The sequence below is a fragment of the Microcaecilia unicolor genome, chromosome 2, assembly GCF_901765095.1.
Source record: "Microcaecilia unicolor chromosome 2, aMicUni1.1, whole genome shotgun sequence".
In the NCBI taxonomy this organism is placed as follows: Eukaryota; Metazoa; Chordata; class Amphibia; order Gymnophiona; family Siphonopidae; genus Microcaecilia; species Microcaecilia unicolor.
In genome coordinates this window covers 535,873,856-535,891,318 of record NC_044032.1, presented here as the reverse complement: position 1 = coordinate 535,891,318, position 17,463 = coordinate 535,873,856, and the positions used below count along the sequence as shown (strand labels likewise).

General features: G+C 42.9%; 1 protein-coding gene across 1 annotated transcript in view; it reads left to right on the top strand.

The window, feature by feature from the left end:
• LOC115461467 (phosphoglucomutase-2-like) overlaps nucleotides 1-17,463 on the top strand; it is a 125,184-nt gene that overhangs the window by 44,523 nt on the left and 63,198 nt on the right. The window contains 2 exon segments of the mRNA XM_030191286.1: nucleotides 3,327-3,410; nucleotides 11,934-12,127. Of these exon segments, the coding sequence (XP_030047146.1) occupies nucleotides 3,327-3,410; nucleotides 11,934-12,127 (278 nt within the window).

Here is a 17,463-nt window from a genome sequence, read left to right as displayed (position 1 = left end):
TCCTGCTGGTCATGCCTCTCTTTATGCACCCAAGCATCCTTCTGGCTTTGGCTGTTGCTTTTTCTACCTGTTTGAAAGCTTTAAGGTTGTCAGACACAATCACCCCCAAGTCCCGCTCTTCCTTCGCACAGTGAAGCACTACACCCCCTATACTATACCGTTCCCTTGGATTTTTGCGACCCAAGTGCATGACCATGCATTTTTGGGGATTAAACCTTAGTTGCCAAATTTCGGTCCATTCCTCTAGCTTCGCTAGGTCCTTCCTCATGTCATTCACACCCTCCAGGGTGTCCACCCTGTTGTAGAGTTTAGTATCATCCCCAAAGAGACAAACTTTACCAAACAGCCCTTACACAATGTTGCTCACAAGGACATTAAAAAGAGCCGGCCCTAGGACCAATCCCTGCGGTACTCCACTGACGACATCCTTTTCTTCAGAGCAAGCTCCATTTACCACCACCCTCAGTCTCCTACCATTCAACCAGTTTTTTACCCAGTCCGTTACTCTAGGTCCCACACCGAGGGCACTCAATTTATTTATCAGTCGCCTTTGTGGAACCGTGTCAAAGGCTTTGCTGAAATCCAAGTATACCACATCAAGCTCCCCTCCCACATCCAACTGTTTGGTCACCCAGTTGAAGAAGACAGTCAGATTCATCTGACATGACCTGCCACTAGTGAAGCCATGCAGCCTTGGGTCCCGCATTCCATGTAGTTCAAAAAATGTCACAATCCTCCTCTTTAGAAGCGTTTCCATTAGCTTACTCAACACCGAGGTCAGACTGACAGGTCTGTAATTCCCTACCTCCTCCTTACTTCCAGTCTTGTGCAAAGGAACCACATCCGCACTTCGTCCACCGGGACCACTCCAGTTTCTAAGGAAGCATTGAAGAGGTCCGTCAGCGGAGCCGACAGAACTTCTCCGAGTTCCTTAAGCACCCTCGGGTGTATCCCATCAGGCCCCATCTCTCTGTCTACTTTTAGTTCGGCAAGCTCCTCACGAACACAGTCCTCCATAAAAGGGTCTTGGTCTACCATACATCCATCCCCTTTAGCCTTTGTTTTCTGCAGCCCTACCCCCGGTTTTTTATTCGTGAACACAGAGCTAAAATGATCGTTAAGCAGTTCAGCTTTATCCTTATCATCTTCCACATATTTCTCTCCCTCAGCTTTGAGCCTCACAATAGTATTATGGCACTTCCTCTTGTCACTTACATATCTGAAAAAGGTCTTGTCCCCCAATTTTACCGTATTAGCTATCTTTTCCTCCATTTGCCGCTTCGCTTTCCTGATAGCTTTTCCAGCTTCTCTTCGCTTAGTTAGGTATTCTCTCCTGTCTTCATCTTTCTGAACCGTCTTATAACGTGCAAAGGCTAGCCTCCTTTCCCTTATCTTTTCAGCTACTACATTCGAGTACCAGAGATGCCTTCTTTTCCTCTTACTTTTATGTAATTTTCTAACATAAAGGTTAGTTGCCTTTAATATAGCTCCTTTCTTGTTTTTAGTGGCTGTTATTTCAGCTCACAGGGTCAGTGAGCTTCATGCCCTAGTGGTGGATCCACCTTACACTAAGTTTCATCACAACAGAGTAGTTCTCTACACGCACTCTATTCTCCTGCCTAAGGTTGTTTTGGCGTTCCATCTGAACCAGTCAATTGTCCTTCCAACGTTTTTTCCCAGACCTAATGCTCATCCTGGCGAAAGTGCACTGCACACCATGGACTTCAAGTGAGCATTGGCCTTTTACTTGGAGCAAACTAGGCTCTATAGATATTCCACCCAGCTTTTTGTTTTGATCCCAACAGGATGGGGGATCACCATTGGGAAATGCACAATCTCCAGTTGGCTGGTAGATTGCATTTCATTCACTTATGCCCAGGATGGGCTGACTCTTGAGGGTCAGGTGAAGGTTCACAATGTCAGAGCCATGGCAGTGTCGGTAGCCCACTTGAACCCTTCAATGAAGAAATATGCAAGGCTGCAACGTGGTCTGCAGTCCACACATTCACACTTCATTACTGCCTTGAGCAGGATACTCGACACGATACTCTGTTTGGACAGACAGTGCTGCAGAATTTGTTTGGAGTCTAGAATCCAACTCCACTCCCCTAGGTCTTTTTTGTTTTGTTCCAGGCTGCACTCTCACTCAGTTGTATATAGTTTCAGGTTAATTACCATTTTGCCCTCGCTGTTGTGAGGTCCAGTTGACCAATGGTTCTTGTTTTCAGTGAGCCTGGTAGCTGGGGATTCCCACATGTGAGAATATGGTCTGCTTGTCCTTGGAGAAAACAAATATACTTACCCGTAGCAGGTATTCTCTGAGGACAGCAGGCCATTCATTCATACCCTCCCTCCTCCCTTTGGAATTGATTCCATGCTATAGTATTGTACTGCTGTTCCCTCGCTCTCGCAGCAGGCAGTAAGGCACTCACGCATGTGCGGTGGGGATGCTGTGCATTCTGTTTAAAGCAATATTAGCTTTTTTAATGCTCTACTCCAGGCAATGTGGATGACATCATGAGAATGAATGGCCTGCTGTCCTGGGGAGAATACTTGCTACAGGTAAGTATCTTCGCTATACCAGTCCTTAAGGCTGATTACACAATGCAAACAACTCCCACTTAGCTATCCATACCATATACTGAACTTTCTGAAGCATTAAAACTATGATATGTACCTACTTGGTGTTCAAATGGAAGTTTACCCCTCTCCAGATTTGTTTTGATGGTGAGTATGAGCTGCTGATTGGTGTTAACATCACAGACACCCAACCAGAAACTTCTGTAGCAAGCTGCTTATGATCTGCTGCATAGCCAAGAACCATCAAACATTAACACAGAAATGGAAAATTGAAAATAAATCTGTGATCCTTTCATTGCATTTGAGACATGAAAGCTCTTATTTATTGATTTGGGGTTTTTTTTTTCAATCCCAGGCTAACATTAATTTTTAAGAGAGCCTACATGTTTTTTTATGGTTATTTACGCTTGAGTAAGTTGTGTTGAAACACTTCATTTAATTCCCTTCTTAAATTTAGGTTTATTTCTGGGTCTGATACTGCCTCAGGCCTTCTGAAATTCTGAGCCTGTTGGCTCAAGCTTAACAAAGACAGGAGTGGAAGCTCAAAGGCTTTGGTGTTGCAAACCCTAATGTCACTTCTAATAACAAATGTCATTGTCAAATCCAATGGGTATAAGAACTCTGTTGTAATAAATACATTAAGCTTGGCTGTGTTTCAGTGCTAGTTTAAAATGAAGGAAGGGGCTTGGCTATATAGTGTTTATTTGCAGGCTAACATGTTATTCTGTAATGTTTTCTTTTCACAGCCTTTCACACTGTCTCACCTGAATCTTTGTGCTGGAATTATGGTGACTGCTTCTCACAACCCAAAACAAGATAATGGCTACAAGGTATCGAAAATGGATTCAAAATCTTTCATAGGCTTCTCTGCCTGGTTAGAAACCACTCTGGCCATAGAAGTGGTAATCCTTCTCTAATTAGATCAGAATGCTTTGGTCAGTTAACAGAAGATAAGCAGAGATGTGTAGACCATATCAGCATTTATAGGCAGGAGATTAATAAAGCAAAGCCGAAATATCTCTTCTTTAGGTGAATCTAAAGTTGCGATTCAGCTTGCAGAGAGTATGGTCAGTGTAAAACAGCTACATCCAAATGAATTCCCCTTCCTCCCTCCCTCCCAATATTGATTAGGAGATGTACGCTGGGGTTTGGAATATAGTAACATTATGACTGTGGTTGAATCGGAAGCCAGGGGTTACTTGCCTGTGGCTGTATTGGACAGGAATATGGAAAAAGTTAGCTGTTGAAGATGCTCTCAATAGCAGACATGAGGTGGAAAGATCAGCAATGGGAGATGTTAGATGATGGTCCATCTAATTTCAGAGTTCATTTCTGTATCTGAGAAAGATACGGAGAAGTTACTGATCTCGCCAAAAGTAGGTTTAAATGAATTGGACCCCGTGTCATTGAATTATTTTCTAAAACTTACTATCCCTTGGTTGTGATAGATTGTGAATCTGTCTTTATGACAAGGTTGTGTTCCTTCTGCTCTTAAACAAGCAATATTTAAACTTTGTTTCAGAAAGGATTCTGGGGTGGATTTAAATTCCCCAGTTTCAAATCTACCCTTTCTTGGGAAGTTCATAGAAAAGGTTGTTTGTCATCAACTATTGAAGTCTGATAATAATGGAATTATCCATCTATTTCAACCTGGTTTCTATGAGGGACTGAGACAGTTTTAGTGTCTGTTATGAATGATGTCTATATACCTGAGCGCTACCCCTAGCACCCACTTAGGGTTAACCCTGTGGCCACCTGAAGGATCCTACCCAGCACTGCTCAGACCCACCTGCTCCTGCGCACATGTTCCTTCACTGACACCCACCGCTGGGCTCCTCTTGCCTCTGGGCAAGTTCTCCCACCCACAAGTTATTTCCCCAGTGGTTTTTAGGGACACTGGGACCACAATCCTAGGGGTACCACAGTCCCCAGAACCCTGAGAACACAAATTGCCAGGATTCTTAGCCAGTCCAGGACAACAGAGCTAATAAACTATTAGGTTTATCATAAAAAAGTAGAACAGTGAAAGTGGTAAACAGAAACAGGTAAAATGACAAGAACTCAGTATTACAGCTAACTAAACACTTTTTTACTACCTAAATAGTACCTGGGGAGATCAGAAAAAGAAACTGCTCAAGAGAATTGAACAGGGCCTCAGTGCAGAGGTCTACTTCCTCCACACTCCCAACTCTGAGTTTTTCTAGCACATTCTGGGCTCAGTCTTTGGCTTCAGGGTACAGAGCATTAGCACTAAGGGTGTTTGGCCATTGGCACTGCAGGTTACTTTTCCCCCTCAGGGGTTTACCTCTTTTCTTTGGGGAAGGTAAGCTACAAAGAAATCGAACCTCTGCTACAGCTATAATTCAGAGGCCAGACACCACCTGCTGGCCAAACAAGGGAACTACATTGAAGGGAAGAAAAGCGTCATAGGGGCAGCATTACAAATCTCAAAGCATGAAAGTTCCCAGTTTTGCCACACCAAGATATAGGGATGACAGGCACACTTATTACCTGGTTTTGCTCCTTTTTATCTGATCATATTCAGACAGGTTTTTGTTTTGTTATTGTTAGGTTTTGTTTTGCTTTTTTTTTTTTTTAAAGGTTAATATGCAGTCCCATCATCAGTTCAGTGTGGCTTGTCACCGGGTTTGATCCTTTTCCCACTTCTGTTTAATATATTTCTGGGACTAGTTATCCCACTCGTGAAGAGGTTTGGTTTTAAATGCCACCTTTTTTCAGATGGCATTCATCTTGTGATATCTTAATGTAGTGATGGGTGACATCAATATGTGTTTGACATCTTTGCCACAGAGGTTTAGCCACAAAAAGTCAAAACTAAATCCTAAGAAGTTGAAGTGTATCAGATTTAGTAGAAAGGGGATTGGTTTCAGGGTGCAGCCTTTGATTAATGATATTAGGAGATACATAACTTTAGTCTGATTCATCATTGACCTTTGGTAGGCAAATCTTGCAGGTGGTTCAGTATTGCTTTGCTGACTTGCGGTTTTTATGATGCACGTCTGTTCTTCCAAAATTCTGACCTTGTTCAGGTGGTGTATGCTGTAATCATTGGTCAGCTACAATATTGCAAAGTGTTTATAGTCTGGTTTGGTGGAAAAAAACAATTTTGTTTACAGCTGCTCCAGAATGTAGCAGCTAGATTATTCACTAGAATAAAAGTGTGCGATCATATTGTTCCCATCTTGTGATCTCTCTACTGCCTACCAGTGGAGCAAATGTGTTAAAATTAAGATGTTCTGCATGGTCTTTAAGGCAGAGCAATGCAAGCTACCTTGCTATTTACATTTCTTCTGGTTCCTTATAAACCTCAGAGGAATCTTTGCTCTTCTCAGTTGTCATTATTAAGTGTTCCATTTTGTATCCCGTTAACAATCTATTAGGCAGTGAGCATTTGCCTTCTTAGGTCCACAACTGTGGAATGCTTTACTGCTGGAAATTCAACTGGAATTTAATTAGAGGGTTTTCCAAATTGACTAACGTTTGGCTATTTAAACTGTGCTCAAATGCTGGTGGTAGTGGCAGTTCGGGAACATTTGTTTTTGAGTGGTTTTTAAGGTTATTTTTTTTTTTAACTTTAAAAATGGGTTGGGTTTTATGGGGACATTTTATGTATTTATTTACTTTTTGTAAGCTTTTGTGCCTTAAGTGTTTAAATATGGTATGAAGGTGCATCCCTAAGGAGAGTTATTCCAGTGTTTTGTAACCAGCATTTCCATTAACTTGTGACAGTTGCTTTAATGCTTCCATTAAAAGCTGACAAAGCTAGGCTCACTCTGACCTTTATGATTGTAATTAAACTGGAGTTCTGCTCCATTGACCTCATCAGAAGTTTGTGCAGGGATCGCACCGATGCCTGAAAAGTACAGATACAGCATGCACAATTAAATCACAGACCTGGGTGTTGATGGTTTAATGTGAGTCTGAATGAACATATTTCCTGAATGATGAGTGGTTTATATGCTCCTACCGTAGAAATGAAAGGTCCAAAAAATTCCACAAAAGTCCAACACAAGAGAAAAACGAGTGGAAATACAATTTCAAGAGATCAAACCAAAAAAAGAGATGAAATGCTCCGAAAAACTTTATTGAGGACCCCTTTATTGAGCAGTTTACAATTCATCATACACTGTAAATAATGTAAAACAAGACAATGCATCATTTATGAACATCTAAGGGCCGTGTTTACAAAGGCATGCTAGCATTTTTAGCGCGTGCTAAAAATTAGTGCACATTAACCATGTAGATGCCCATAATATTACTATGGGTGTTTACACAGCGTGCGCTAAAAATGCTAGCTTGACTTTGTAAACAGGGCCCTAAATGTGTGGTGTCAGTTAAACAACTAAAATGCCGTTGCAAAGAAATAAGCTTTCTTATGAAACCTCAAAAATCCTGTTCACCTCACAGCTCAGATAAAGCGTTCCACAATTGTGAACTTCATACTGAGAACACCCAGTAACGGATTGACAATTTTTGAACTGCTGTAACAATCAGAACAGTAAGCACTGCTGTGATGAGAGTAATGGTTAAGACAGTCAAAATGCTTGAAGAAATGTCAGTTTGGAAGAAGATACCTTATAAACAGTTTAAATATTATACACAAATTTAAAGATTGGCTCTAGATTAAATATTGATCAATGAAGTTCCCTTCAAATTGAAGAAATGATTGCTGCACCTGATTACACTAATCTTGTGGGCAGCCACTTTCTGTACCAATTGTAGTGGTTTAATGCAGTGGTTCCCAAACCTGGTCCCGGAGGCACCCCAGCCAGTCAGGTTTTCAGGATGTCTACAATGAATATTCACGAGAGAGATCTGCATGCACTGCCTCCACTGCATGCAAATATCTCTCATGAATATTCTTTGTGGATATCCTGAAAACCTAACTGGATGGGGTGCCTCCGGGACCAGGTTTGGGAACCACTGGTTTAATAGATAACTTGGGTAAACCGGTACACAGTATGTTAAGATAGTTAAAATGGAGCATAATCAATAAGTGCATCATTGATCAAAAGTCTTCAGATTCTAGAAGAGTATAGCCATCACACACGGTGGAGCTTAAACACACCTCAAAGGACTCTATTAATCTGAAGACAGAAAGTCGACTTTGTTATACCCACTAAAGGCAGTGTAGTAAATAGAAATAAATCAAAAATGTGAATCAGTCACAGTACCCTTGTATTGAACTTTATCCCAAATGGGGATAGGATCTGAACTCCCATTAATAAATAACACATCTGGAGAAAGATAATTAGAATCAATGTGCATAATCTCTGCCCCCATTTTTTTTAAAATTAAACTATGCTGGAATGTTACAGGCCACTTCATATATTTCTATCATTTTTATTAAGATGTAAATCAAGTACATAACACAGCTTAGAAAACATATGTCTGTTATATTAACAGACAAATCCTCCCTCCCCCCCCCAAAAAAAAAAAAACTAAACCCTAGCCACCCCCTCCCTTTTCCTTTCTTCTACCGCACGAACTTTGTTCAGCCACACGAACTATAGATGCCCTGTACATTGCACAACACTATTGTAACTCCATCAAAACGTAAATTGTAAGCCACTTTGAACCAAAATTTGTTTTTGGATAATAGTGGGATACAAGAATGCATACATAAAATAAAATAAGCAGAATAAATAAATACAAGTTAAACATTCAAAAGTCAACTGTGTGCGATTGGTGTAGACATATTTCAGAAAGGAGTCCAAATTCGTTGTGCAGACCACTTTAAACTGAAGAAGGAGCAAATCTGTTGTCAGTGTAAAATTAAAATTAATACCTAACAAATGGAACAGTTTCAGATTAAATAAAGTCAACCATGCTGAACCCTGTGGAATGCCTCTGTCTAAACAGTACTATCTAGATGTACCTTTAATTGTACAAACTTGATGTTCACAGCCATTTAAAAATGAAGCAAAGCATTTTAATAGAATTCCGCCTATTCCAGTGTGAACCAAGCATTCTAACAAAATGTGTGGGATTACTATATCAAATACCATAGATGCGCTTATAAATAAAAGCAAAGAGGCTCTTTGGTTTCTAAACCCTTGAACAAAAAATTCATCAGAGTTTCAAACAGGCCCCATTTTGGAGGTATGACAGAAAAGTGTGTTTTAAACCTGTAAAATTGCCTTTATTAAACCTTGAAGTGCATTTCTCTAATTTGGCTAGCAGGTGGTGCATGTTTTATGTTAAAGCTGTTTTAGAAAAGTGCATGCCCTCTTTTAGTTTCACTTAGTGAAGAAGTGAATCTACAGTACTATGAGCAGTATACTTTTAAAACTTGTTGACTGGGCTCTGATTGGCCAGGAGTTTGAAATTACCACAGTTGTTGCTGGCTGTTGCTTCAGTCTTAGCAAGGGAGAAAAGAGCTCTTTGCTGAGGCTTTGTGAACAGTTATATATCTTCATCTTCCCAGGTACTGTTTAGACAGTATACAAATATTTAGTTAGTGTTATAATTGATCCATATTTCAATTAACTGTTATTGTTTGCTGATTGCACTATTTTGTTCCATTGTTCGATTTTTTTAAAAAGCAATAAACAATATTTAGTTTATTGCCTCACTGTCTGGACTGATAAAGAATCCTGGTGGTTTGTGTGTGAGTGCTTTCTGGGAACTGTGGGACCACTGGGAGTGTGGCCCCAGTAACCTAGAAATCACTGGGGATAATTTCAGAGTGGGAGACTCGCATAGAGGCGATTATGACCCAGTTGGTGGGAGGAGGGTGCTAGTGTAGAGCACAAGCAGCAGGTGCAGGCGGACCTGAGCTGTACTGGGGATAGATCCTTTAAGTGGCCGCGGGGTAACCCCAGGCAGGTGGCTAGGCGTTTTGTGACAGGGGGCATTCTGTAAATGCTGCAGAAAAAAGGTATTGTGGAGTGCTATCATATAAATGGTGCACTGGGCTGAGTGCCATTTATACAATAGCGCTTAGAGCTGTTCTATTGTGGATTAAAAATTGGTTAAAAGATAGAAAACTTAGAGTAGGGTTAAATGGTTAGTATTCTCAATGGAGAAGGGTAGATAGTGGGGTTCCCCAGGGGTCTGTGCTGGTACTGCTGCTTTTTAAGGTATTTACAAATGATCTAGAGATGGAAGTAACTAGTCAGGTGATTAAATTTGCTGACCACACACAAAGTTGTTCAATCAGAAGAGGACTGTGAAAAATTACAGGAGAACCTTACGAGACTGAGAGTCTGGGCATTCAAATGGTAGATGATGTTTAATGTAAACAAGTGCAAAGTGATGCATGTGGGAAAGAGAAACCCGAACTATAGCTACATAATGTAAGGTTCCACGTTAGGAGTCACCGACCAGGAAAGGGATCGAGGTGTCATTGTTGATGATAGTTGAAACCCTCTGTTCAGTGTGTGGCAGCGGCTAAGAAAGAAAATAGAATGTTAGGTATTATTAGTAAAGGAATGGAAAACAAAAATGAGGATATTATAATGCCTTTGTATTGCTCCATGGTGCAACTGCATCTCGAATACTGTGTGCAATTCTGGTCACCACATCTCAAAAAGATATAGTGGAATTAGAACAGGTACAGAGAAGGGCAACAAAACTGATAAAGAGGATGGAATGACTTCCTTATGAGGAAAGGCAGGAACAACTAGGGCTCTTCAGCTTGGAGAAAAGATGGCTAAGGGGAGATATGATAGAGGTCTATAAAATAATGAGTGGCGTGGAACAGGTAGACATGAATTGCTTGTTTACCCTTTCCAAAAATACTAGGACTAGGGGGCACACAATGAAGCTACAAAGTAGTAAATTTAAAATGAATCGGAGAAAATATTTCTTCACTGAACATGTAATTAAACTCTGGAATTCGTTGCCAGAGAATGTAGTAAAAGCAGTTAGCTTTAAGGGGTTTAAAAAAGGTTTGAATAGCTTCCTAAAGGAAAAGTCCATAGACCATTATTAAAATGGACTTGGGGAAAATCCACTGCTTATTTCTAGGATGAGCAGCATAAAATGCATTGTACAGTTTTGGGATCTTGCCAAGTATTTGTAACCTGGATTGTCCACTGTCGGCAACAGGATGCAGAGCTGGATGGACTTTTGTTCTGTCCCAGTATGGCAATACTTATATTCTTATGTTAACCTGGTATAATGCCAGCACCCAACTCCTGGAATTTGTGGGGATAAATGGGGCTATTCTATTACCCAGCATATTTTTCAGAACGTCCCTACCCCTTTCCTGGCCACGCCGCCTTTTGAGTTGCTTTCTAGGATATTTTGGCGTGCAGGTAGTTGGGCACACAAATCCAATTTTTGTCATTTAACTGCCAGAAACATACCTTCACACCTACTGAGCAGGTGAAAGTTTTTATTAAAAGAAACAAAGCAGCAAACAAACATGTTTCTCTATAAAATAATATCAGGAATTATAGTGCCAGTAATTATGACCAGTGGGAAATCAACAAGTCTAATATAGGTAAAATGAGAATAGGGATTATCATAAATAAGTCAGGAAAACCCATACATCAAATTCACAAGTTTCCTTACAATTTTAAATCTATCCGTTTTAATCTGTGACCTTTTTATTTTGTATTACTTCTATTTTTTTCAGTAATTTCTTTCAATTGAGAGCACAAAAATATTCCAAAGTCTAAACACTTTTCAAGCAGGTAAATGGAAAATAGCTTGTAACTCTTATAAAACAGACACAAACTCCTGGATTCTATATATGGCAATGTGATTTTGGCACCAACGTTTAGCGCAGATCTGTGATGCGTGCATACCTTAATTAGCAAATGAGCCATTAACTAGCAATTGATGGTAACAATCAAATTTTGTGCATACTTACATATTCTGTACATCATAACTCTGCCGAAGCTATGCCCTGGGAACCCTATGGACCATGCTCATACAGGTACACACAGGGCCGCCGATAGGGGAGGGCAAGATTCCCTGGGCCAGCCTCCAAGGGGGACCCAGTGTCAAGGTCTGTCTCTCTCCTGCTCCTGTGTTTCGGGACCCGGGTGATTGCATTAACAGAATAACCTGGTCCCGGCACAGGAGCAGGAGAGTGGCAGACTGAGGGAGGAGTAGACACAGGAAGGTAGGGGGGTGGGAGTGGCCCAAGTGGAGGGGAGGCTGTGGCGATTCTGCCCCAGGCCCGGCTCATCTCTTGGCGGCCCTGAGTACACACTTTTGTATTGTTGCTGCATCTGCTTATTTGCATGCATTTGGCAGTGCAGTTTCATAAGAACCTTTATCTCCCTGTGTAAAACCTGCTTTATACACAGAAAATACTGTATTTGAATTACCCCTTTAAAGGACAGCTCATGTCATGTCTGTGTTTTGCTCCTGTTCAGGTTTATTGGGAAAATGGAGCTCAGATAATCCCTCCTCATGACAAAGGAATTGCTCAAGCTATTGAGGAGAATCTTAAGCCGTGGCCTCAGGCTTGGGATGACACTTTAATCAACAGCAGTTCACTCCTTCATGATCCCTATAAAACTATCAATAAGGATTACTTTGAAGTCATCCAGAAACACTGCTTTCACAGGTTAGATTTCTTTTCTTTTTTTTTTTTTTGCAGTAATTTTTTAGCACTCCTGAATTGTGCCAAGCCGAAAGGACTGAAAGTAGTCCTCCATGTATCTGTACAGCGGGTACAACACAGCCCACAGTGGTGGAACCTTCTTCACACTGTCATGCCAGCTCACTTCATCTGTACTCTGGAGGGCAGTGGCGTAGCAAGGGCGGGGCGGTGGGGGCGGTCCGCCCCGGGTGTCCGCGGGTGGGGGGTGCTCCGTCGCGTCTCTTCTCCTGCCACCGCCTGCCTTTTTCTTTTTTTTTTTTTTAAATCCGTGCAGCCACGCAGGCAGCGCTTCGCGTCTGCCCTGCGTGTGCTGTGAAAGAAGTAAATTGCCAGCGCTGGCGTCGGGCCTTCCCTCGATGTCCCACCCTCTTGTGAGGTAACTTCCTATTTCCTCGAGGGCGGGACATCGAGGGAAGGCCCGACGCCAGCGTTGGTGATTTACTTCTTTCACAGCACACACAGGGCAGACGCAAAGCGCTGCCTGCATGGCTGCACGGATTTAAAAAGAAAAAGGCAGGCGGTGGCAGGAGACGAGGGCTCTGTGGCTCTCAATGGAGGGAGGATGGGACTAGGTCGGGGGGGAGCTCAGAGGGGAGAAGGGGATTGGAGAGGGGAGGGGGAGTTCAGAGGAGGGGTGCTCAGAGGAGAGAATGGGGATTGGGGAGGGTGGGGGTGCTCAGAGGGGATTGGGGAGGGTGGGGGAGCTCAGAAGGGTACTCAGAGGGGAGAAGGGGATTGGGGAGGGTGGGGGTGCTCAGAGGGAGGATTGGGGAGGGTGGGGGAGCTCAGAGGAGGGATGCTCAGAGGCAGAGCATATACAAAAACATGGACTGATGAGACAAAGTCAGCACGGATTTAGTGAAGGGAAGTCTTGCCTCACCAATCTAATGCATTTTTTTGAGGGGGTAAGCAAACATGTGGACAATGGGGAGCCGGTTGATATTGTATATCTGGATTTTCAGAAGGCGTTTGACAAAGTGCCGCACGAAAGACTCCTGAAGAAATTGCAGAGTCATGGAATCGGAGGTAGGGTATTATTATGGATTAAGAACTGGTTGAAAGATAGGAAGCAGAGAGTAGGATTGCGTGGCCAGTATTCTCAGTGGAGGAGGGTAGTTAGTGGGGTCCCGCAGGGGTCTGTGCTGGGTCCGTTGCTTTTTAATGTATTTATAAATGACCTAGAGATGGGAATAACTAGTGAGGTAATTAAATTCGCCGATGACACAAAATTATCCAGGGTCGTCAAGTCGCAGGAGGAATGTGAACGATTACAGGAGGACCTTGCGAGACTGGGAGAATGGGCGTGCAAGTGGCAGATGAAGTTCAATGTTGACAAGTGCAAAGTGATGCATGTGGGTAAGAGGAACCCGAATTATAGCTACGTCTTGCAAGGTTCCGCGTTAGGAGTTACGGATCAAGAAAGGGATCTGGGTGTCGTCGTCGATGATACGCTGAAACCTTCTGCTCAGTGTGCTGCTGCGGCTAGGAAAGCGAATAGAATGTTGGGTGTTATTAAGAAGGGTATGGAGTCCAGGTGTGCGGATGTTATAATGCCGTTGTATCGCTCCATGGTGCGACCGCACCTGGAGTATTGTGTTCAGTACTGGTCTCCGTATCTCAAAAAAGATATAGTAGAATTGGAAAAGGTACAGCGAAGGGCGACGAAAATGATAGTGGGGATGGGACGACTTTCCTATGAAGAGAGGCTGAGAAGGCTAGGGCTTTTCAGCTTGGAGAAGAGACGGCTGAGGGGAGATATGATAGAAGTGTATAAAATAATGAGTGGAATGGATCGGGTGGATGTGAAGCGACTGTTCACGCTATCCAAAAATACTAGGACTAGAGGGCATGAGTTGAAGCTACAGTGTGGTAAATTTAAAACGAATCGGAGAAAATTTTTCTTCACCCAACGTGTAATTAGACTCTGGAATTCATTGCCGGAGAACGTGGTACGGGCGGTTAGCTTGACGGAGTTTAAAAAGGGGTTAGATAGATTCCTAAAGGACAAGTCCATAGACCGCTATTAAATGGACTGGAAAAATTCCTCATTTTTAGGTACAACTTGTCTGGAATGTTTTTACGTTTGGGGAGCGTGCCAGGTGCCCTTGACCTGGATTGGCCACTGTCGGTGACAGGATGCTGGGCTAGATGGACCTTTGGTCTTTCCCAGTATGGCACTACTTATGTACTTATGTACTTATGAGAAGGGGATTGGGGAGGGTGGGGGTGCTCAGAGGGGAGAATGTGGATTGGGGAGGGGTGGGGGTGCTCAGAGGGGATAAGGGGACTGGGGAGGGAAGTGCTCATGGAAGAAGGGGTCTGAAACTGGAACTGGGGGCTGAAAAGGGGCAGGGGCTGAAACTATGGGGACTGGGGGCTTTAAAGGGGACAGGGAGAACTGGCTGGGGCTGAAGCTCGGGACTGGTGAGAGAAAAGGGCTGGGGTTGAAACTAGGGGCTGAAAAGGGGACAGAGAGAAGTGGCTGGGGGCTGAAGCCCAGGACTGATGGGAGATAAGGGCTGGGGACTGGTGGGATAGTGGGGCTGAAAAGGGTGGCAGGTGGGAGATGTGGGCTGGAACTGGAACTAGGTGCAGGTGGAGAGAGGGGACAGACCCTGGATGGAAGGGGGGGAGCGTGAGGGAGGGCAGACGGATTGAAGGGGCAGAGAGAAAGGGCAGATGGTGGGTGGAAGGGGGAGGGAGAAAGAGGGCAGACTGGGGCAAATGGTGGATGGAAGGAGCAGAGATAGAGGGCAGATGTGGATGGGAGGGAGATGGCAGACTGGGGCAGATGGTGGATGGAAGGGGCAGAAATAGAGGGCAGACAGTGGATGGAAGGGGCAGAGAGAGAGAGGGCAGACAGTGGATGGAAGGGACATTAGAGAGGGCAAACACTGGATGGCAGAGAGCGAAGACAGATGCTGGATGGAAGGAAGACAGTGAAAAGAAGATGAGGAAAGCAGAAACCAGAGACAACAAACTGTAAATAAAATATATATTTTTATTTTTTTGCTTTAGGATATAGTATTGTAGCTGTGTTAAATGTTTATAAATAGAACATGTAAATAAGGTAATCTTTTTATTGGACTAATTTTAATACATTTCGACTTAACTTTCAGAGAAGAAAACCCCCTTCCTCAGGTCAGGATAGGATACTGTAACAGTACTATACTGTATTGACCTGAGGAAGGAGATTTTGGCCTCTGGAAGCCAAATGTATTAGTCTAATAAAATGGTATTATTTTATTTTCTGTATTTTTTTTATTTCTATTTGTTAATTTGTAAAGTGGTGATTGGTATTTGTTAGTTTTTTCAAATTTACATCTGCTGTCTTTATATTTTGCACAGTACTAGGGGACATTTTCTGTTTCTGTGGTGTTGCATTGTATGCAGAGTCTGGCATCTTGGGGGTTCAGTTTAATTTTTGTCTAAATAGAAAGTTTATGATTACTTATTCTATAGTGGATTAGGGTGTATCTGTGTTTGTGAAAAAGACATGGCTTTCGGTTGGCATTGACTGTGCAGGATCGACGATCTGTACTAATCTGTCTGTTTTCGTTTTACAATAGGTGAATTGATGTTCTAGTGCTCACTGTAGCGTTTAAGATGCTTGTGTGACTTGTAGAAATGACTGCTTATGGTATGGTAGAATTGCGCTATAGGTCCTGAGTGTTTTGTATTCTCGGTATGCCTAGTACTGGATTTTGGGGGGGGGGGGGGGTGTTAAAAGTGACCGGCCCCGGGTGTCAACTACCCTAGCTACGCCACTGCTGGAGGGAGCCACCTTTTGATGATGAAAGAATAATTCAGTTAATGAAGGAAAAAAAATCACAGATAGTGAACTGCTTCCAGTATCAACCCACATGGGTTTCTGAAGCACATTAAATGCCAGGCTCTAACTATCTGTGACCATCTCTGGGGGGTTCACCTAAATGGTGAGAGTGGCCGATTTTTATTTTATTTTATTTTTTTTGGTCATGGGTCCATAAGCAGACTACAAAAGTTACATGTTTGAACCTTTCTAACTTAAAAAACAAATTTCACATAAAAAGATGGGGTTTGAACTGTTGCTCATTTTTTGTTTCTGCTAACTTTAGTCATTTTTTCACAGTGGTGGTCACATATCGTAAAACCAATCTTTTAATATAATTTTTAAAATCCCTTTCATATGTGCAACATTTGCTCATTCACAAGTTCTGAGAAATGGAGACCTCATTCACGGCCTCGCAGAACTGTTGGGGTGTGATGTCATCATGCAAAGGTGACATCCAGTGGCCAAATTTAATTTTTAGTGTTCGAGAAAAATCCTCGGGTTAGTGACTCCCAACTAAGGACTGTTCCTACAGTGTGTCTTAGACTAAAGTAAGTGGGTAGTAGATACCCAGTGTACCTGAATGCAACTCACCTTGAGCTACTACTGAAAAAGATGTGAGCAAAATCAAAAAATAAAATTAAAAATATCAAACAGTGGAAGAGTTGCCAGGTAGCTGCAAATGAGGGTTGATAGCATTGGATCGCAACTCTAGTTCCAGTTGAGCTAGAAACCCAAAGAAGCAAGAGACAACTTCTGGTTCAAAAAAAGAAAAGGGAAAAAATGGGAGCTAAACTCAGTAATGGGTGAAGCTGTATAAACACTTCACCTAATCTTATCTTGTTGCCAAAACCCAGTCCAGTCTAAGACATTGAGGGGCATAATCGAAAGGGACGCCCAAGTTTTGCTGAGGACGTCCTCGCAAAACGCCCCAATGGAGGGGCGGGGAAACCCTTATTATCGAAACAAGATGCCATCTTTCGTTTCGATAATACGGTCGGGAACGCCCAAATCTTGAAATTTAGATCATCCTTAGAGATGGTCGTCCCTAGACTTAGTCGTTTCTGATTTTCGTCGATAACCAAGGACGCCCATCTCAGAAACGACCAAATGCAAGCCCTTTGGTCTTGGGAGGAGCCAGCATTCGTAGTGCACTGGTCCCCCTCACATGCCAGGACACCAGCCGGTAACCCTAGGGGGCACTGCAGTGGACTTCATAAATTGCTCCCAGGTACATAGCTCCCTTACCTTGGGTGCTGAGCCCCCCAACTTCCCCCCCCCCCAAAACCCACTACCCACAACTGTACACCACTACAATAGCACTTACAGGTGAAGGGGGGCACCTAGATGTGGGTACAGTGGGTTTGTGGTGAATTTTGGAGGGCTCACATTTACCACTACAAATGTAACAGGTAGGGGGGAGATGGGCCTGGGTCCGCCTGCCTGAAGTGCACTGCACCCACTAAAACTGCTCCAGGGACCTGCATAC